Source organism: Malaclemys terrapin, chromosome 6, assembly GCF_027887155.1.
Source record: "Malaclemys terrapin pileata isolate rMalTer1 chromosome 6, rMalTer1.hap1, whole genome shotgun sequence".
Lineage (NCBI taxonomy): Eukaryota > Metazoa > Chordata > Testudines > Emydidae > Malaclemys > Malaclemys terrapin.
This window is the reverse complement of record NC_071510.1, coordinates 35,421,195-35,436,864: the sequence shown is the minus strand read 5'-3', so window position 1 is coordinate 35,436,864 and position 15,670 is coordinate 35,421,195. Positions and strand designations below refer to the sequence as shown.

At 44.7% G+C, this 15,670-nt stretch overlaps 1 protein-coding gene across 2 annotated transcripts in view; it reads left to right on the top strand.

The window, feature by feature from the left end:
* Positions 1–1,045: 1,045 nt before the first annotated feature.
* The window catches only part of VPS13A (vacuolar protein sorting 13 homolog A), a 283,684-nt gene continuing 269,059 nt past the window's right edge, over positions 1,046–15,670 (top strand). For both annotated transcript variants that reach the window (XM_054032764.1, XM_054032765.1), the window contains exons 1-2: positions 1,046–1,283; positions 12,394–12,437. In XM_054032764.1, coding sequence (XP_053888739.1) covers positions 1,184–1,283; positions 12,394–12,437 — 144 coding nt within the window. In that variant the 5' untranslated portion in view covers positions 1,046–1,183. The remainder of the gene's footprint in view (positions 1,284–12,393; positions 12,438–15,670) is intronic.

Below are 15,670 nucleotides of genomic sequence, written 5' to 3'. Positions count from 1 at the left end.
CTCTAAGAGGCATTTTATCTACAAATTCTTGTTACAGTGTTCAATAAGACTCAACAGATGTCAAAAATTTGATCTCCCAAGAATTCCAGGGCTTTCTAAAAATGGACTATGAATTAATCTTAAAGTTTCAAGCACAGTTTGAAAATCAATGTTCAATAACATCGACTTCCTACTACTGATCCCTTTTATTTTTAACGTTTGAGAGGTACAAAGTAGGTCTCCCATAATGATTTTGGCATAATGCCTTCCTTTATTGCCTGTGGATAAATCTCCCTTGAGTCTCCCATTAATTTCATCTAAATTCCCAGGTCTGAGTCCTTCCAAATCAGCATGGTGGATTATTTGGGGGTATAGTGGATATGTGGTATAGTAGGGTGGAATTGGGGGATGGGAATGTGTGCTGGGTCAGTTGGGGATATGGGGATAGGGATTATGGATGATGGGGTATTTGTAAATGTGATGTATCGTTAGTGGGATTGGGGGTGTATGATGGCATAGGGCATGTGGACTGGTGTGCAGTGGGTGGAATTGGGGGACAGGGAGAGATGGTGAGTAGTGGACATTATGTGGGCATAGGGTATGAGGTGGGTATTTGGGAAGGTGGAGGTAGTGTGCAGTGGGTGTAGCTGGAGACAGGGCAGTTGAGCATTTGGGGATATTGTGTGTAGTAGGGGTAGTGGGCAGGGAACTGGACTAGAATGTGGAAAGCTTGGTTCTGCCTCCCGGGTGAGCTCGGCCAAGGACTCCCTGGACCTCTGTCCTTGTCCCCACTTCACACTGCCCCCCACTTTGTACAGCCTGGTGAAGGGACAGAGGCTGTACGAGGGCATAACTGGTGAGGGAGCAGCCCCTCCGATGGGGTACACGGTCGCGTCTAGGGTAACAACAGCGCGCGTGCCCTCACCAGGCGCCACCTCGCTACCGTTTAGGTAGTAGCGCGCGCCATCGCGTCACGCGCTCTGCTCTCTGTCAGGTGGCGGTAGGGGAGAACGACCGCTCCTTGTGCGCTTGCGCGGAGGGAGTGGCCCGTTGGGAGAGTCTGCGAGGGAGCCCGTACCCGTGGTTTGGCTCCTACTCGCTGCTCAGGGTGGGGACCCCGCAGCCTCTGGTCTGAGAGGCCCGGGCAGGCGGAGGGGAGGGAGCGCGCGGCCCGCGGCAGCGGCGGCTCCCGGGCCGGGGCAGGATGGTGTTCGAGTCGCTGGTCGTGGACGTTCTGAACCGGTTCCTGGGCGACTACGTGGTGAACCTGGACAGCTCCCAGCTCAGCCTGGGCATCTGGGGAGGTAACGAGAACCCGGCAGCCGCTCCCCGCGAGGCGGCGGGGCAGTGCCCGGCCCCCTTCATACCCCAGCCCCGCGGGGCAGGCCCTTTCTCGCCCTCGGGACCGGGCGCCTGCCCCGCTACGCATAGGGCCCGTTTCTCCCGGGGCTGTCGGCAGCGCTGATCTCCTGGAAGTGTCTGGGGGCGGGCGGGGCCCGGGCTGCTGCGCAACCCACGCGCCGTTGCCCCGGGGTGTGGCCTGCTCCCCGCGCTGAGCACGGCCCGGTGCCCCCTGAGATCGCGTCATCTTTCGCAGGGTGAAGGGACTTTGCCAGTTTAGGGAGACTGCTTCCGGCTGGGGAGGACAACGCTGTTGTTGAACCCAGCGCGACTAATGGGAAAAGAGCCGAGAGCAACGTTCTTGTTTATGGATTTGACAGTACTGACACAGAGCCTTGTCCATCTTTACAGTTCGTGTCCCCTGTTCCCGTGTCACGTTATTGCAAAAACAGGAAATTGTGACGGCAGAACTAGAGAAATTGGGCTGGGGGGCTTTAGGAACAAAGACAATATCTGAAACTACTTAACTTTCTTAAGAAAGATCGTGTAATCTTTGTATTGGTGTCTCAGTTTGGCTGAAAACTTTTGAAAGGCGCTCTTGACATCCAAGATCAATGTACCCTTTAAAACTTTTTGGTCCGAGGGCCACATTGGGGTTGCAAAATTGTATGGAGGGCCCGGTAGGGAAGGCTGTGCCTTCCTAAACAGCCTGGTTCCTATCCCCTATCTGCCCCCTCCCACTTCCCGCTCCCTGACTGCCCCCCTCAGAACCCCTGCCCCATCCAACCCCCCCCCCGGCTCCTTGTACCCTAACTGCCCCCTCCTGGGACCCCCCCCTCAGAACCCCACCCCATCCAACCCCCTGCTACCAGTCCCCTGACTGCTCTGACCCCATCCACTCTCCCGCCCCCCGACAGCCCTCCCCCCAGGACTCCCATGCTTATCCACCCCACCCCACCCCCGTCCCCAGACCTGCCCCCAGAACCTCCGCTCCATCCAACCACTCCCTGACCCCTGACTGCCCCCTGGAACTACCCTCCCCTTATCCAACCTCCCCGGCCCCCTTACCATGCTGCTCAGAGCAGCATGTCTGGCAGCCACGGCGCCCGGCTGGAGCCAGACACACTGCCACGGTGCTCGGCAGGAGCGTGCGACCCCACCGCCCAGAGCGCTGCCCTCACGGCGGTGTGGCTGTGGGGAAGTGGGGGTGGCTAGCCTCCGAGGCTGGGACCTCAAGGGCCGGGCAGGACAGTCCGGCGGGCTGTAGTTTGCCCACCTCTGCTTTAAAAACTCTAGAAGGAAGTTACATTTTAAACACTCCCCTGCAGAGTTTAAAACCTAAACAGGTGAAGTGTTCAGAACCTGAAAGTGAAACTGCCTGTGAATAAAAGTGAATCAGACTTGATTGAATTTTCATTATCCAAGGGTAGAGAAAAGCAAGTAACAGTATTAAATTTAATATTGATTCAAATTTTGTGACATAAAGTGGAAAGAGAAAACAGTTTTACTGTAAACAGATGATTTGTTAAGGATGTATAAAAAGTAGTATTATTTTAGTGCTTCAACATATAAACACAATGTGGAAGGTTTTATTAATTTTGGATTTTATTTCTTTTTAAATAAAATTTATCAGGAAAGGCAAGTATAGTAACTCCTCACTTATAGTTCTGTTCCTGAAAAATGCGACTTTAAGTGAAATGATATTAAGCAAATCCAATTTCCCCATAAGAATTAACGTAAATAGGGAGGGGGGGTTAGGTTCCAGGGAAATTTTTTTTTTTTGCCAGACAAACAATTTTTAAACAAGCAATTTAATACTATGCTGGGGTGGGGGGAGTAGTGTGCACGTGCTGTGTGTTTACAAACATACTGTACATATAGTACAGTACTATAGTTGGGAGGTGCCCCTGCCTTACCCTACACGGGCACAGCCCACTGGCACTGGAGATGAGGCAGGCAAGGAGGCTGAAGGTGCTGTAGGCTAAGCACATTGTGCAGCAGCGGCAACTTCCCCTACTCTGCAAGCACTGGGGGGGGGCCCTCAACCCTCAGCCTGCCCACTCCACCCCTTCCCCCAAACCCTCATTCTTGACCTGCCTCTTCTCCCCCCTCACCTCCTCCCCCTTTACTTCACATGCTGCATCCTCGCTCCTCCCCCCTCCCTCCCTTCCCTTCTAAACACTGCAAGCCAGCTGATTGCCACTGGCAGGAGGCAGGGGAGGGAGGGGGAGCCTGCATGCCGAGTCCTCGCTCCTCCCCCCTCCCTCCTGCCCAGGGCAATCAGCTGGCTTGCGGTGTTGGGGAGGCAGGGGGAGCCTGCACGCTGAATCCTTGCTCCCCCTGTCCCCTTCCCTCCTGCCCCCGTAACGCCACAACCCAAATTGCTGCAGGCAGGAGCGGGGGGAGGAGGGGGAAGGTGCTGATTCCTGGGGTCTGCCGGTGGGCGGGAGGCGCTGTGGGAAGGGGAGGGCATAAGGAGGCTGCCAGCTGTGGAAAAAGCAGGCAGCCAAACAACATAAGAGTGGAGCATTGCACAACTTTAAATGAGCATGTTCCCTAATTGATCAGCAACGTAACAACGATAACTGGGACGACTTAAAGTGAGGAGTTACTGTATGGTCTTTCCTACTTCTTTTTTTTTTTTTTTTTTTTTGGAGGACTCACTGGATGTCTGTCTGAAAACATTGTAACCAACTCCCTCTTGTCCAAGATAGGTTTAATCCTGTGTGAGCTGTGGTATACAGAAACAGGTAGTGTGAGCAGCAGTGATGACCACACCACAAGCCCTGAAGGTGTGTACTGTAGGCTCACACAATGGTATGCATGCAGGAATCATAAAATAAACAGAACCTTTACTCCTAGTGTAGGTGCGGAAAGGGAGTTCAGTAAAGTAGCAAACAAGTCATATGTGTGTGTGTGTGCACACAGATAAGGTGAGTGAGGTAATATACTTTATTGGACCATCTTCTGTTTTGGTGAGAGAGACAAGGTTTCGAGTTTAAATAGAGCAACCTTGAAAACTTGACACTTTCAGAAACAGAAGTTGGTCCAGTAAGAATGTTACCTCACCCACCTTGTTTCCCTAATATCCTGGAAGCAACACGCGCATGCACAGACGCACGCATGCAATAAAGTCAGTTAATAACATGCCTTGTGGTTCTATATCAGCCTGAATCCCCACTGGCCCCATTGTGTCTCTGGAGCATGCACACATTCTGAGACAGTCCTTCTCAGCTAGGGATTTTCATGTCTCTAGTGCCAAGGCTTCTTTCTTGAAGCCCTTCCTTATTCATAGCCCCTTCTTACCCAGGCCTTCACATGCTTGGGCCAGATTATAGGAGCTTTCCTTGGTCCTCTCAGGACTGGGACAGTCCTGCCTCACTCTCCAGTTTATCTTGATGGTTTGTGTATCCATTTCCATTCCTGGGATTATTTTACTGGTTGAGGAAAAGGGACTCAGCTCTCTGTGAAAACTTATCTCTCTGATCAGTCCTAAAGTTGCAACAGCTCAGTTCCCTGCTGGAGAGAGAGAATGGACCTTTGCTACCATGTTTATTGTGAGTAGTGTACCTTAATTGGAAGGACTGAGTTATTGAATCTTTGTTAAAGATGTCATGTTTCCAGAATGTTAATTGCTCACTTTGTTGTTTTATTAGCTCTCCAGTTGTCCTACAGGAAGACAAGCCTGAATTTCTAATATAAAAAACTCGTACAAACTTTCAGCTGCCCCTGTGTGTGTCAGAGCAGGAGTGCCGCCAGCTTTTTTTGCCGCCCTAGGCGGCGGAAGGTCCCGCCCCCGACAGAGGTGGTGGAAGGTCCCCGCCCCCGAAATACCGATGATGCCTGGGGCGGACGAAGATCCGGCCACTGTGGTCGCCGCCCCCCAAATGTTAGCACCCTAGGTAACCACCTAGGTCGTCTAATGGGTTGCACTGGCCCTGTGTCAGAGGGTAGAAGCTATTTTTTTTCCCCTTTGTAGGACGTCTTTAAGACATCCCCTGGCTGTTTAATCCAAACAGTATTTGGCTGAATCTGATCTAACTAGATTTTTCTGCACTAAATGGAAATTGCTATATTTACCTATGGAAGGCAGTTTTGAGATTTGGCTGTAACATAATGGCATGTAAAACCTCACTTACTGACTGGTCTTTTCGCCACTTCCCTTGGAAGGGACACAATTCTACAATCTAACAATTTAAATTGTTGATTTTTTTTCTGGAATATTCTGTAAAAATCTTTGCTTACTTTCATACTTTTGTAATAAATTTATCTTTCCTCATTGATATTTACGAACTTGCAATACTTGACAATGCTATACTTTCTCATAGTGGGTTATTTAAGTTTGGTTCTCTTTAATTTTATAACCAAATCCCTCTGGCCCTTATACAATTTGGTGCATGGAAAATGAGTTTTACCCAGTGGATTCATTTTTCTGATAGCATCGCTCCCAGAACTGTACTGGGTAATCTGTGGCACTGTTGAAACAGCATCAGAGGAGGTTGATTTGCACTGGTCCATGATGTGGTGCAGTTGTGGCATATGCAACTCAAAATATATCTTTCATATTTTGCATTATATGTTAGCCTTTCATTCCAAAAGATCTCAAAGGCTTCGGAAAATATATATGCTCTTTCCATTCAAATGCCACCATCTCTGCAGCAAAGGGTGGCAGTCAGTCAACAACCTTCCTCCCCCCTTCCCCCCACTATGTTATAAAGCCATGGATCTCTAATGGCCAATTCACCTTTTGTCCTATTTCCAAACTAATGTTATGGAACTCAGTTCACTCACCTTAGAGGAATGAAGGCTTTTTGCCTTAATATTGTACTGAAAACTAATAATAAATTTGCTGCTTACAGTCTCTTGTATTATCACTTTCAAAGTACATTATCTTAATCCTGATAAATATATTTGTTTTGAATACAGTGAAACCCCGCTATAACACGATGATTGGGGTCCAGAAAATTCGATCGCGATAAATGCGAGGTTGTGGTATAGCGGGGTTACAAAAAGTTTACCATTTAAAGCCGGTCAGTTTCAAGCCGGTCAATTTCTCTTGGGCAGAGAGCAGGGGAGATGTGCAAGGGGCAGAGGAAGAGTGAGGAGCAGCTGGGGAGGAGAGTGGCTCTTCCTGCCAAAAGGAGAAGCAGGGGTAAGGGGTAAGAGGCAGTGGGGAAGGCACGTTCCTTTTTTTTGTTGTTGTTGTTTTGTTTTTTGCGCACTTGGGGTGGCGGGAGCCACCTTATGATCGCGCTATATCCGAATTTGCATTATCGCGGGGCGTGTTATAGCGGGGTTTCCCTGTACTTGTCAAGTGAACCAACTTGCACTGTTTCATGTGAATTTTAAGTTACACCTAGATAATTGCACAATGCTGCAACAGTGAAATTCTTCTGGTTATGGTAACTAATGTCTTTGACCCTTGCATTACAGCATTACTTTTGTGAACTTCATGTCCACCCTAAACTTCAAATACAATTTTTAGTCTCTGAAAGGTGAAATATGCTAACTTCAATCTTCCAGATGTTGCACTGAGCAAAATGGTTGTAACTTTCAGGGCTTTGAAGCTGTGCTCCGGCTCTGCTCCAGCTCCAGGCAAAAACCTGCAGCTCCACTGCTCCAGAGCTGCTCCGCGCTCCAGCTCCGGGCTCCACTCCAAAGCCCTGTTAACTTTTTATATTTTTGTTTAATTATACTCCTTGGTTTAACATAAGAACATAAAACTGGCCATACTGGATCAGACCAGTGATCCATGTAGCCAAGTATCCTGTCTTCCTGTGGTGGCCAGTGCCATATTCTTCAGTGGTAATGAGCAGATCAGGGCAATTATTAAGTGATCCATCCCCTGTTGTCCAGTCCCCTGTTCTGGCAGACAGAGCTTCAAGGACACACAGAACATGTGGGTTGTACCCCTGACTGTCTTGGCCAATAGCCATTGATGGACCTATCCTCCATGAAAATGTCTAATTCTTTTTTGGTCTCCATAACATCCTATGACAATGAGTTCCACAGGTTTACTGTGCATTGTCTGAAGAAGTATTTCCTTATGTTTGTTTTAAACCTTCTGCTTATTAATTTCATTGGGTTCTTGTGTTATGTGAAAAGGTAAATAACACTTCCCTATTTATTGGCTCCACAAGAATAGATTGTTCATGATTTTACAGTTCTCTATCATATCCCTGCTTAATCATCTCTTTTCTAATCTGAACAGTCCATTCTTTAATTTCTTTATATGGAAGCTATTCTATAGCCCAGTCAGTTTTATTGCCTTTTCTGTGCCTTTTCCAATTTTAATATCCTTTTTTTGAGATGGGGTGACGAGAACTATATGCAGTTGTCAAGGCTGGATCCCCACTTTGAACTTTAGGGTACAAATGTAGGGGCCTGCATGAAAACTTCTAAGCTTAACTACCAGCTTAGCTCTGGTTCCGCTGCCACCATTTCAATTTTTCCCTCCCTGGGAAGCCTTGAAAAACCTTCACCAATTCCCTGGTGAATACAGATCCAAACCCCTTGGATTTTAAAACAAGGAGAAATTAACCATTCCCCCTCCTTCCTCCCACCAACTCCTGGTGAATACAGTTCCAACCCCCTTGGGATCTACAACAGGGAGAAATTAACCATCCCCCCCTCCTTCCTCCCACCAACTCTTGGTGAATCAAGATCCAAACCCCTTGGATCTTAAAACAAGGAAAAATCAATCAGGTTCTAAAAAGAAAGCTTTTAATTAAAGAAAAAGGTAAAAATCATCTCTGTAAAATCAGTATGGAAATTAACCTTACAGGGTAATCAAACTTAAAGAGCTCAGAGGACTCCCCTCTAGTCTCAGGTTCAAAGTACAGCAAACAAAGATAAACACTCTAGTAAAAGGTACATTTACAAGTTGAGAAAACAAAGGAAAACTAACACGCCTTGCCTGGCTATTTACTTACAAGTTTGAAATAGGAGAGACTTGTTTAGAAAGATGTGGAGAACCTGGATTGATGTCTGGTCCCTCTCAGTCCCGAGAACGAACGCACTCCCAAACAAAGAACACAAACAAAAGCCTTCCCCCCCCAAGATTTGAAAGTATCTTGTCCCCTTATTGGTCCTTTAGGTCAGATGCCAGCCAGGTTACCTGAGCTTCTTAACCCTTTACAGGGAAAAGGATTTTGGAGTCTCTGGCCAGGAGGGATTTTATAGTACTGTACACAGGACAGCTGTTACCCTTCCCTTTATAGTTATGACAGCAGTATTCAGAATTTTTTTCCCAGGTGTCTGGCTGGTGGGTCTTGGCCATTTTGTGTTGGGAAGGAATTTCCCCCCAGGGTTAGATTGGTAGAGACCCTGGGGGTTTTCGCCTTCCTCTGCAGTATGGGTCATGGATCACTTGCAGGTTTAAACTCGTGTAAATGGTGACTTCTCTGTAATATGAAGTCTTTAAATCAGGATTTGAGGACTTCAGTAACTCAGTCAGAGGTTAAAGGTATATTACAGGAGTGAGTGTGTCAAGTTCTATGGCCTGCAACGTGCAGAAGATCAGACTTAAATGATCATGATGGTCCCTCCTGACTTTAAAGTCTATGAGGTCTGGGCATACCATGGATTTATAGTGGCAGTATGCTATTTTCTGTCCTATTATCTATTGCTTTCTTAATGGTTCCTAACATTCTGTTCTTTTTTTTTGACTGCTGCTCCACATTGAGCAGATGTTTTCAGAGAACTAGCCACAATGATTCCAAGATTTTCTTGAGTGGTAACAGCTAATTTGGACCCCATCATTTTGTATGTATAGCTTGGATTATGTTTTCCAAAATGTATTACTTTGCAATTACCAACACTGGTAAACCAAAGTTTAATAAATTATGTCCTAACCCATGCAGTGCACTGTGGTGTTCATAAGTTAGCTTTCTTTTGCAAACTGTAAAGTATTAGTATACTTAAAGCTACATAGAAGTAAGGAGAAAAAGAGCTCAGAAAAAAAAAAATGAAAATAAAGGTGGAAGTGAAGATGATGGTAGATGGCGAAACAAACAAATAACCATATTGATTGGAGTGGGAAAGTGACTTAAAAAAAGTGAGGGGAAAATATGAATGAAAATAAACGGAAAGTTTGAAGACAAGATGCTTGAGAAGGAATAAGAGAAACGATAGAAAGGAGCAAATGAGACAAGGCCTGATCCAAAGTCCGTGGAAGACAATGGAGTCTTCCCAGGACCAGGGTGAAATCAGCGTTTTATTATTTAAAACTTGTTGCTGATGATCATATAATAAGATGTGTTACCTAGTCAATTTAAAACATGTGGGTAAACTTTTTAAGCAATGACTAGGGCTTCAGTGGCATGGCACTCACTAGTCTCTGGAATTTGTGCATGGAAAACCATTCAGATCTTTGAAGATGCACGTTCTAAAAATATTTACCGGGTAATTTACAAACCAAATTATAATTTAATTTATAAACGAGATGTTTAAAGCCTCTGAAAGTTCTGGAAGAAATGTAGTATGAACAAAATTTAACTGTTGACCTGGAGAGTCCTATTACTGCAGACGTTTCACAAGATTTTGTTGGATGACACTGAGAACTGTGGCACCCTCAGTTGACTAGTAAAAATAAACAGTCTCGTATAGTACAAGACAGACTAAAATAAAAATGCCTTTTTAACTTTAGGTTGCCATTATGCATAGATGTATATGGAGGAGCATAAATGTAAAACAAACAAGCACTTGAAGTGATGGAAAGTAGATAAATATTCAAATACACTCACAGTTCATACAGTCTCTTAAATACACACATTTGAAATGATGACATCTCTTCAGTGAAGATTTAGCATTTTTACCTGAGCCCTGCAATGAAGTGTCATTACCAGATTTCATTATATCTGTAAAATGTTGTTTAGATGATTTATTGGTGTATTATGAGGCACAAGTAATTCAAATTAAATTGCCTATGTCAAACCAAATAAAAAACCTTTTTTGATGGCTTTCTTGTTTACTTGACAATTTACAAAGGTCCATAATCGGTAGTGTATTTCCTAGTCCTGGCAAGCTACTGATCTACTTTATATGTATGTAGTTGTGCATCACAGCAAATTCTTCTTCAGGGGGCCTCTGCATAATCCTGTTTATGGGATATAGTGTTCCTGGTGTCAAGCTGTGATATATTCCGAGCCAGCAGTGTCCACTGGTGCCACTCGGCCTCCCTCTGCAGAAGATTCCAAGAGCATAAAGGGTGCAGTGGCTTCAACTGCCCTTCAGTTGCTTTTTAGTTGCTGAAGCTGCAGTGAGCTTGAGTCACAGTGTCCTCAGCGCTTTCCTCATCTCTTCCTTTGTTTTGATTCTGCCCTTTGTGGGCTATTTTCTTTTTAGTTTTACAGATTATTTAAACAGATTATTTAGTACACTTTTCTTCAGATTGAAGCATAAAGAAAAATGAATCGTGCTGAAAGTACAAATTCAGAAGGTATAATAAACTTTGTTTGGAGCTGAATATTGTTCTTTGGGCCTGATGGGAATGCTGTTGACACTAAAGTCTATTGCTTGCAAATGGTGTTGCACAGATGTGCAGCTCAGTAAGGCCTCTAGTTAATGCTCTCATAGTTGCTTTGCCTCTACAGTGTTAACTGGAATGAAAAGCAGGAAAAGCTTATCTAAGTAAGCAGATATAACTTGGTATATACACAGGCAGCAGATCTGTTGAGTAGCAATGTTCTGTGTTTATTTAGGTAGTCACTTTTCTGAGCACATTCACACCTAAAGACATTTAAGTTAGATTTACTTAATTACTCTAGTTGGAAACATGAACATTAAGTGTAAGCCTATAGAAATCAGTTAAATGCAGGGCTGGCTCTAACTTTTTTGCTGCCCCAACCAGCAAAAAAAAGCGCCGCCCTGCCGTAACACCCCCCCCCACCGAGCGCCGCGCCGCCGAACCCCCCCCACCGAGCGCCGCGCCGCCCACCAACCCCTGCCATGCTGTCGAACACCCCCCCCGTCCCCCACCGCGCTTCTGAACCCCCCCATGCGGAGCGCAGCGGAACAGCCCCCGCCAAGCGCCGCGCCGCGGAACAGACCCCACCGCGCTGCCCAGCACACCCCACCGAGCGCCGCGCTGCTGAACACCACCGCCCTCCACGGAGCGCCGCGCCGCCGAAACCCGCGCCGCGCTGCCGAACACCCCCCACTGCGCTGCTGAAGCCCCCTGCCGAGCACCACGCTGCTGAACCTCCCCCCCCGCCGAGCGCTGTGCCGCCGGAACACCTCCCCCCCGCCGAGCGCCGCGCTGCCCCCCGCCACTCCAAGATTGGCCGCCCCTTACCAGGTGCTGCCCCAAGCACGTGCTTGGTTGCCTGGTGCCTGGAGTCGGCCCTGGTTAAATGGATATTTACCCAGGCGGTTGTTAACAGATGCAATTTCAGACTTTGTGACTTTTCTGGATACTAGGGCCTCGTCTAAAACCTACTGAAGTCAGTGAGAGTCTTCCATTTCTTCAGTGGCTTATTGGTCAGCCTCTCAATCAGTAACAGAGGATCCAATAATTTACTCAGTCTTTTTTTTTTTTTTTTTTTAAATATCAGTTCTGGTATGTTAACAAGTGGCACATAATATTCTGTATAGAAATTTAGAACACCTAGTTCTGTAGGCAATTCTGATACTTTAAAGCATGTCTCAGAGAACTTTTGTGTGAAAATAGTAGGAATTAGTAAAGACACATGAAACTTGTTTACATAGAGTCATCTCTGAAGGTCTCCTGATGTTGCTTTAGCACTGGTGCTAGGAGCATTGGCAGTTCTAGTGCAGACTGGCCGCTAACATTTGTGATCATGTCCCCATTGATTCTAGACCTGCTTTGAGTCAGCTGGTGTGCAATAGTGCTCCCTTCATTATTGGCAACTGTGTGACATTTTTCAGGGGAAAATGTGATTAATTGCAACGGTCTGTTCTCTCTTCATAAACAACAAACAAATATTAATACTAAACTGCTATCCTAATTTACGAAAACTCACTGTGAAATAAAGATGCTTATAGGTTTGCAGTATAGGAGATACAGAACTGTGTTTTAACTACAATTTTAACCCTTTTCATTTTTCCCTTTAGGAGCCGTAGCACTTAAGAATCTTGAAATAAAGGAAAATGCACTGGTAAGTTCAAAGCAAGTAAAAATGAGGAACTGTTACTACTGTTGTGATAATAGTTGTCTGTATAGTATATTGCACATTTTAAGTATCATATAAGGATGAAGTTGGTTGATTTTTAGCTAGAATAGTAAGCAGACATCTTTCATCTGAAGAAATTAATTGCTTTGGTCTTCTGAAAAACCTTCAGAAGTTCTTTGTTCTTTCGTTTTTACGGACTGCTCTATTACTATTATTTGAGAGGCCATTTGAAAAAAATTTCATGAGGAAGCTTGAATGATAGTTACAAGTCTGATCTAAAATATATTTTTAGCTTTATCAATAATAGAAAGATTTGCTGGCTAGAACACAGTTTGTCAAGCACATAATCTAGTAAAACAGTATTTGAGATTAATATTCAAATATAGAGAATAGAATCTCTTGAGCACATCAGGAAATATTAAAACATGATGTTCTTGTCATAGAAACCTTTTTTTAATTATTTAAAGTTTTGCACAATCACAGCAGAAAATTTAAGAACAATCCAAAGTCTTAGATTTCCCTAAGCATATCGCAGAAGGTTAGAGGGAGAAAAATGAGACCTTTTGTATGGACAATACATGGTCAAAAATTTTAATCTAGCAATTACTCAAATAACTTTGGCAATCTACTCAGAGGGTTATTTCACTTACCATCACCCTGTTCCAGGAATGTGGGAATTTTTTTTGAAGGCCTTGGGCTTATTTTCCAGAGCTTCCAACTTGTGTCACAATAAATACCATTTAAAATTTTCTCCCAAGCATGACAGCATAGATTTTTGTTGCATGAAAACTGTATTAATGTAACTCAGTCCCAGAGTCTTAATTTTCAAGAATTAAGCACTTTGAATATTATGTTAAATATTATAAAGTATAAAACTATACAGTTGGCATTTATATCAAGAAATATTTTGCACCGAATAGTTGCTCCTGATGTTTTGCACTTTAGGAAGAAACTGGTGGAACTTCTGTTTTTTAAAATGCTTTTTGAATCCCCCAAAGCAGTGGTGGTAGGGTAGAACTTGTTCCAGACTTCCTGCAGACTATAAGTATTGGCCTCTGAATATTAGTCAGTTTTTTCTTGAGTTACATCTATGAAGGAAGTCCCTATGGGAAACTGTGCCTCATTGGCTGTTGCTTCAGCCCTTCACCCAATGATGCCTTATTGGATAACATTTTTATTTTTAACCTTTCAGTGGATCTGGCTGGTTTAAAAAAACCCCCAAAAACTTAAAATCTAAGGAATTTCTAATAGCCTTGCACTAAGGAGCTATTGTGATAATTGAGCTACAAATTTACTCTTAATTGTGAGCTCAACTATAAAAAGAATGTGAAAGTTCTTAAGATGTCACAATAACCTATAATAGAAAAAGTTATGAAAGGGAGAGAGACTGAATTACTCCAAACAAAAAGGCGTACAGATGTAACTCAAGGGCTGTGTTAAGATCACGCATGATAAATAAGGAAAGAGTGTGGAACCAGAATTGGTGTGTTGGAAACTAGGCCTGATTGGTGGACAATATAATGAGGGGATTGGCTGTTCCACCCAGTATTCCCTTTGGGGGATCCTTAGAGAAAGAGATTTTTGGGAGAAAAATTGGCTACTGGAGCAAGTGTCACCATCATGGCCACTCTTTCCACTGTCTACTGGGACCCCAGGCCTTGGTCACCCCGAGAGATGTCCTGACCAGAGTAGGCCAGAGAGGGGACCCAGAAGACATCACCACCTCTACTGGGTCCAGCTGAATACAGAAGACCACCTGAGAGGAAACTGGATCAGACCGCAGCAGCAACTGCCCCTCTCAACTAATTGCTCTTTTCCTCAGAAAGGACAGTTATTACCATCTTAGATGGTGTCTAAGAGACTGTCAAACAAGGGTTTTTTCCTCTTCTAAGAACTGTCTCCCACTAAAGGGAAAGGGAACAAGGGATGTTGTTAAGCTGAAAGCCTTACTTAATATTTTACATTTCAACTGCTTTAATTGTTTTTTCCTTCTTTTCTTTATTTTTATCTTTAATAAAAGCTTAAGAGGATTTCTAATGGTGCATTTTCCATGGAATTAAGCAGGCTGAGATCTCGGTAAACCAAACCCCAGATCTTATTTAACACCTTTGACTCTCTGGGCACATATATTCCATCTAAGTTAATGCAGAAGAGCTAAAATCCAGGACTGATATCCCACAGGTGATTATCTTCAGAGAAGCAGATTGACAAGTTAAATTTTCCTTTATGAGCTCAATATCTGACTTTCTTTGACACAAACAAAAAAAGTGATCTGATTAATTCTTCATTGTGCCATGGTCCACAGATATAATACTATAGGTACTTCAACTTGCAGTTATTGCAGTTGGAAGTAGAACCAGACCTGTGAGTCACTGGTAGTAAGGGAATGACCTGCTCCCTGAAGTTCTTCTCAGTTTTCCTTCAAGAGCATTGGGTGCACGCACACCTACAGTGAAATGTATGTGTGTGCCCAGTACACTCACCATCTCCATGAAGTGCTGTTTGTGGCTGCAAGCTTCAGGTAAACTGAAATAGCTGCAAAATATGATAGAAGATTTGCCCTTAGAAGGATCCAGGCCTTTTCCCCCTCAAAAGTCAGACAACGCTATGTGCACTGTAAAGGACACCTGTGCAAATCTCTGTTCACTAGGAGTTTGCATTCCAATGAAAAAGAAGCAGGGTAAGACCTCACCTTTGTATTGGATCCTTGATCCAGCAGAGATCAGACGATTCTACCAAAAGAGGGTCTAGACCTCTCCATTGTTGCCAGCCAATGTTGTCTATAGGTCCTTCTGACCAGACAGCCTCAACTTCCAAGCAGTCCTTTTTGACTGCTTGATCATGCTCGATACCGACTGTCTTCTTTGGGAGACAACTATCTCGTTTTCTCTGGGCTTGGAAAGAGATCTTGTCAGACCGCTGGAGATCGCTCGAATGAGCGACTCCATGGCTAAGTTGAAAATGATGGGGCTCAAGGGACAGCCTTTCTACACGCCGCTACAAATAGGAATTTCAGGCGTCTCTCCTTCCATGGGGCGGATGGTGGTGGTGCAGCCTTCATACAACATCTCTATTGTGAATATCTGCAAACCAGCAACATGGTAGTCTGTACAAACTTTTTCCAGATATAATGCTGTCACTCAAGCCTCTAGACGCTATGCCAGCTTTGGCAAGCTGGTTTTAGTCTGTTCAAGTGATCCAAAGGCCTAAGACCTGTA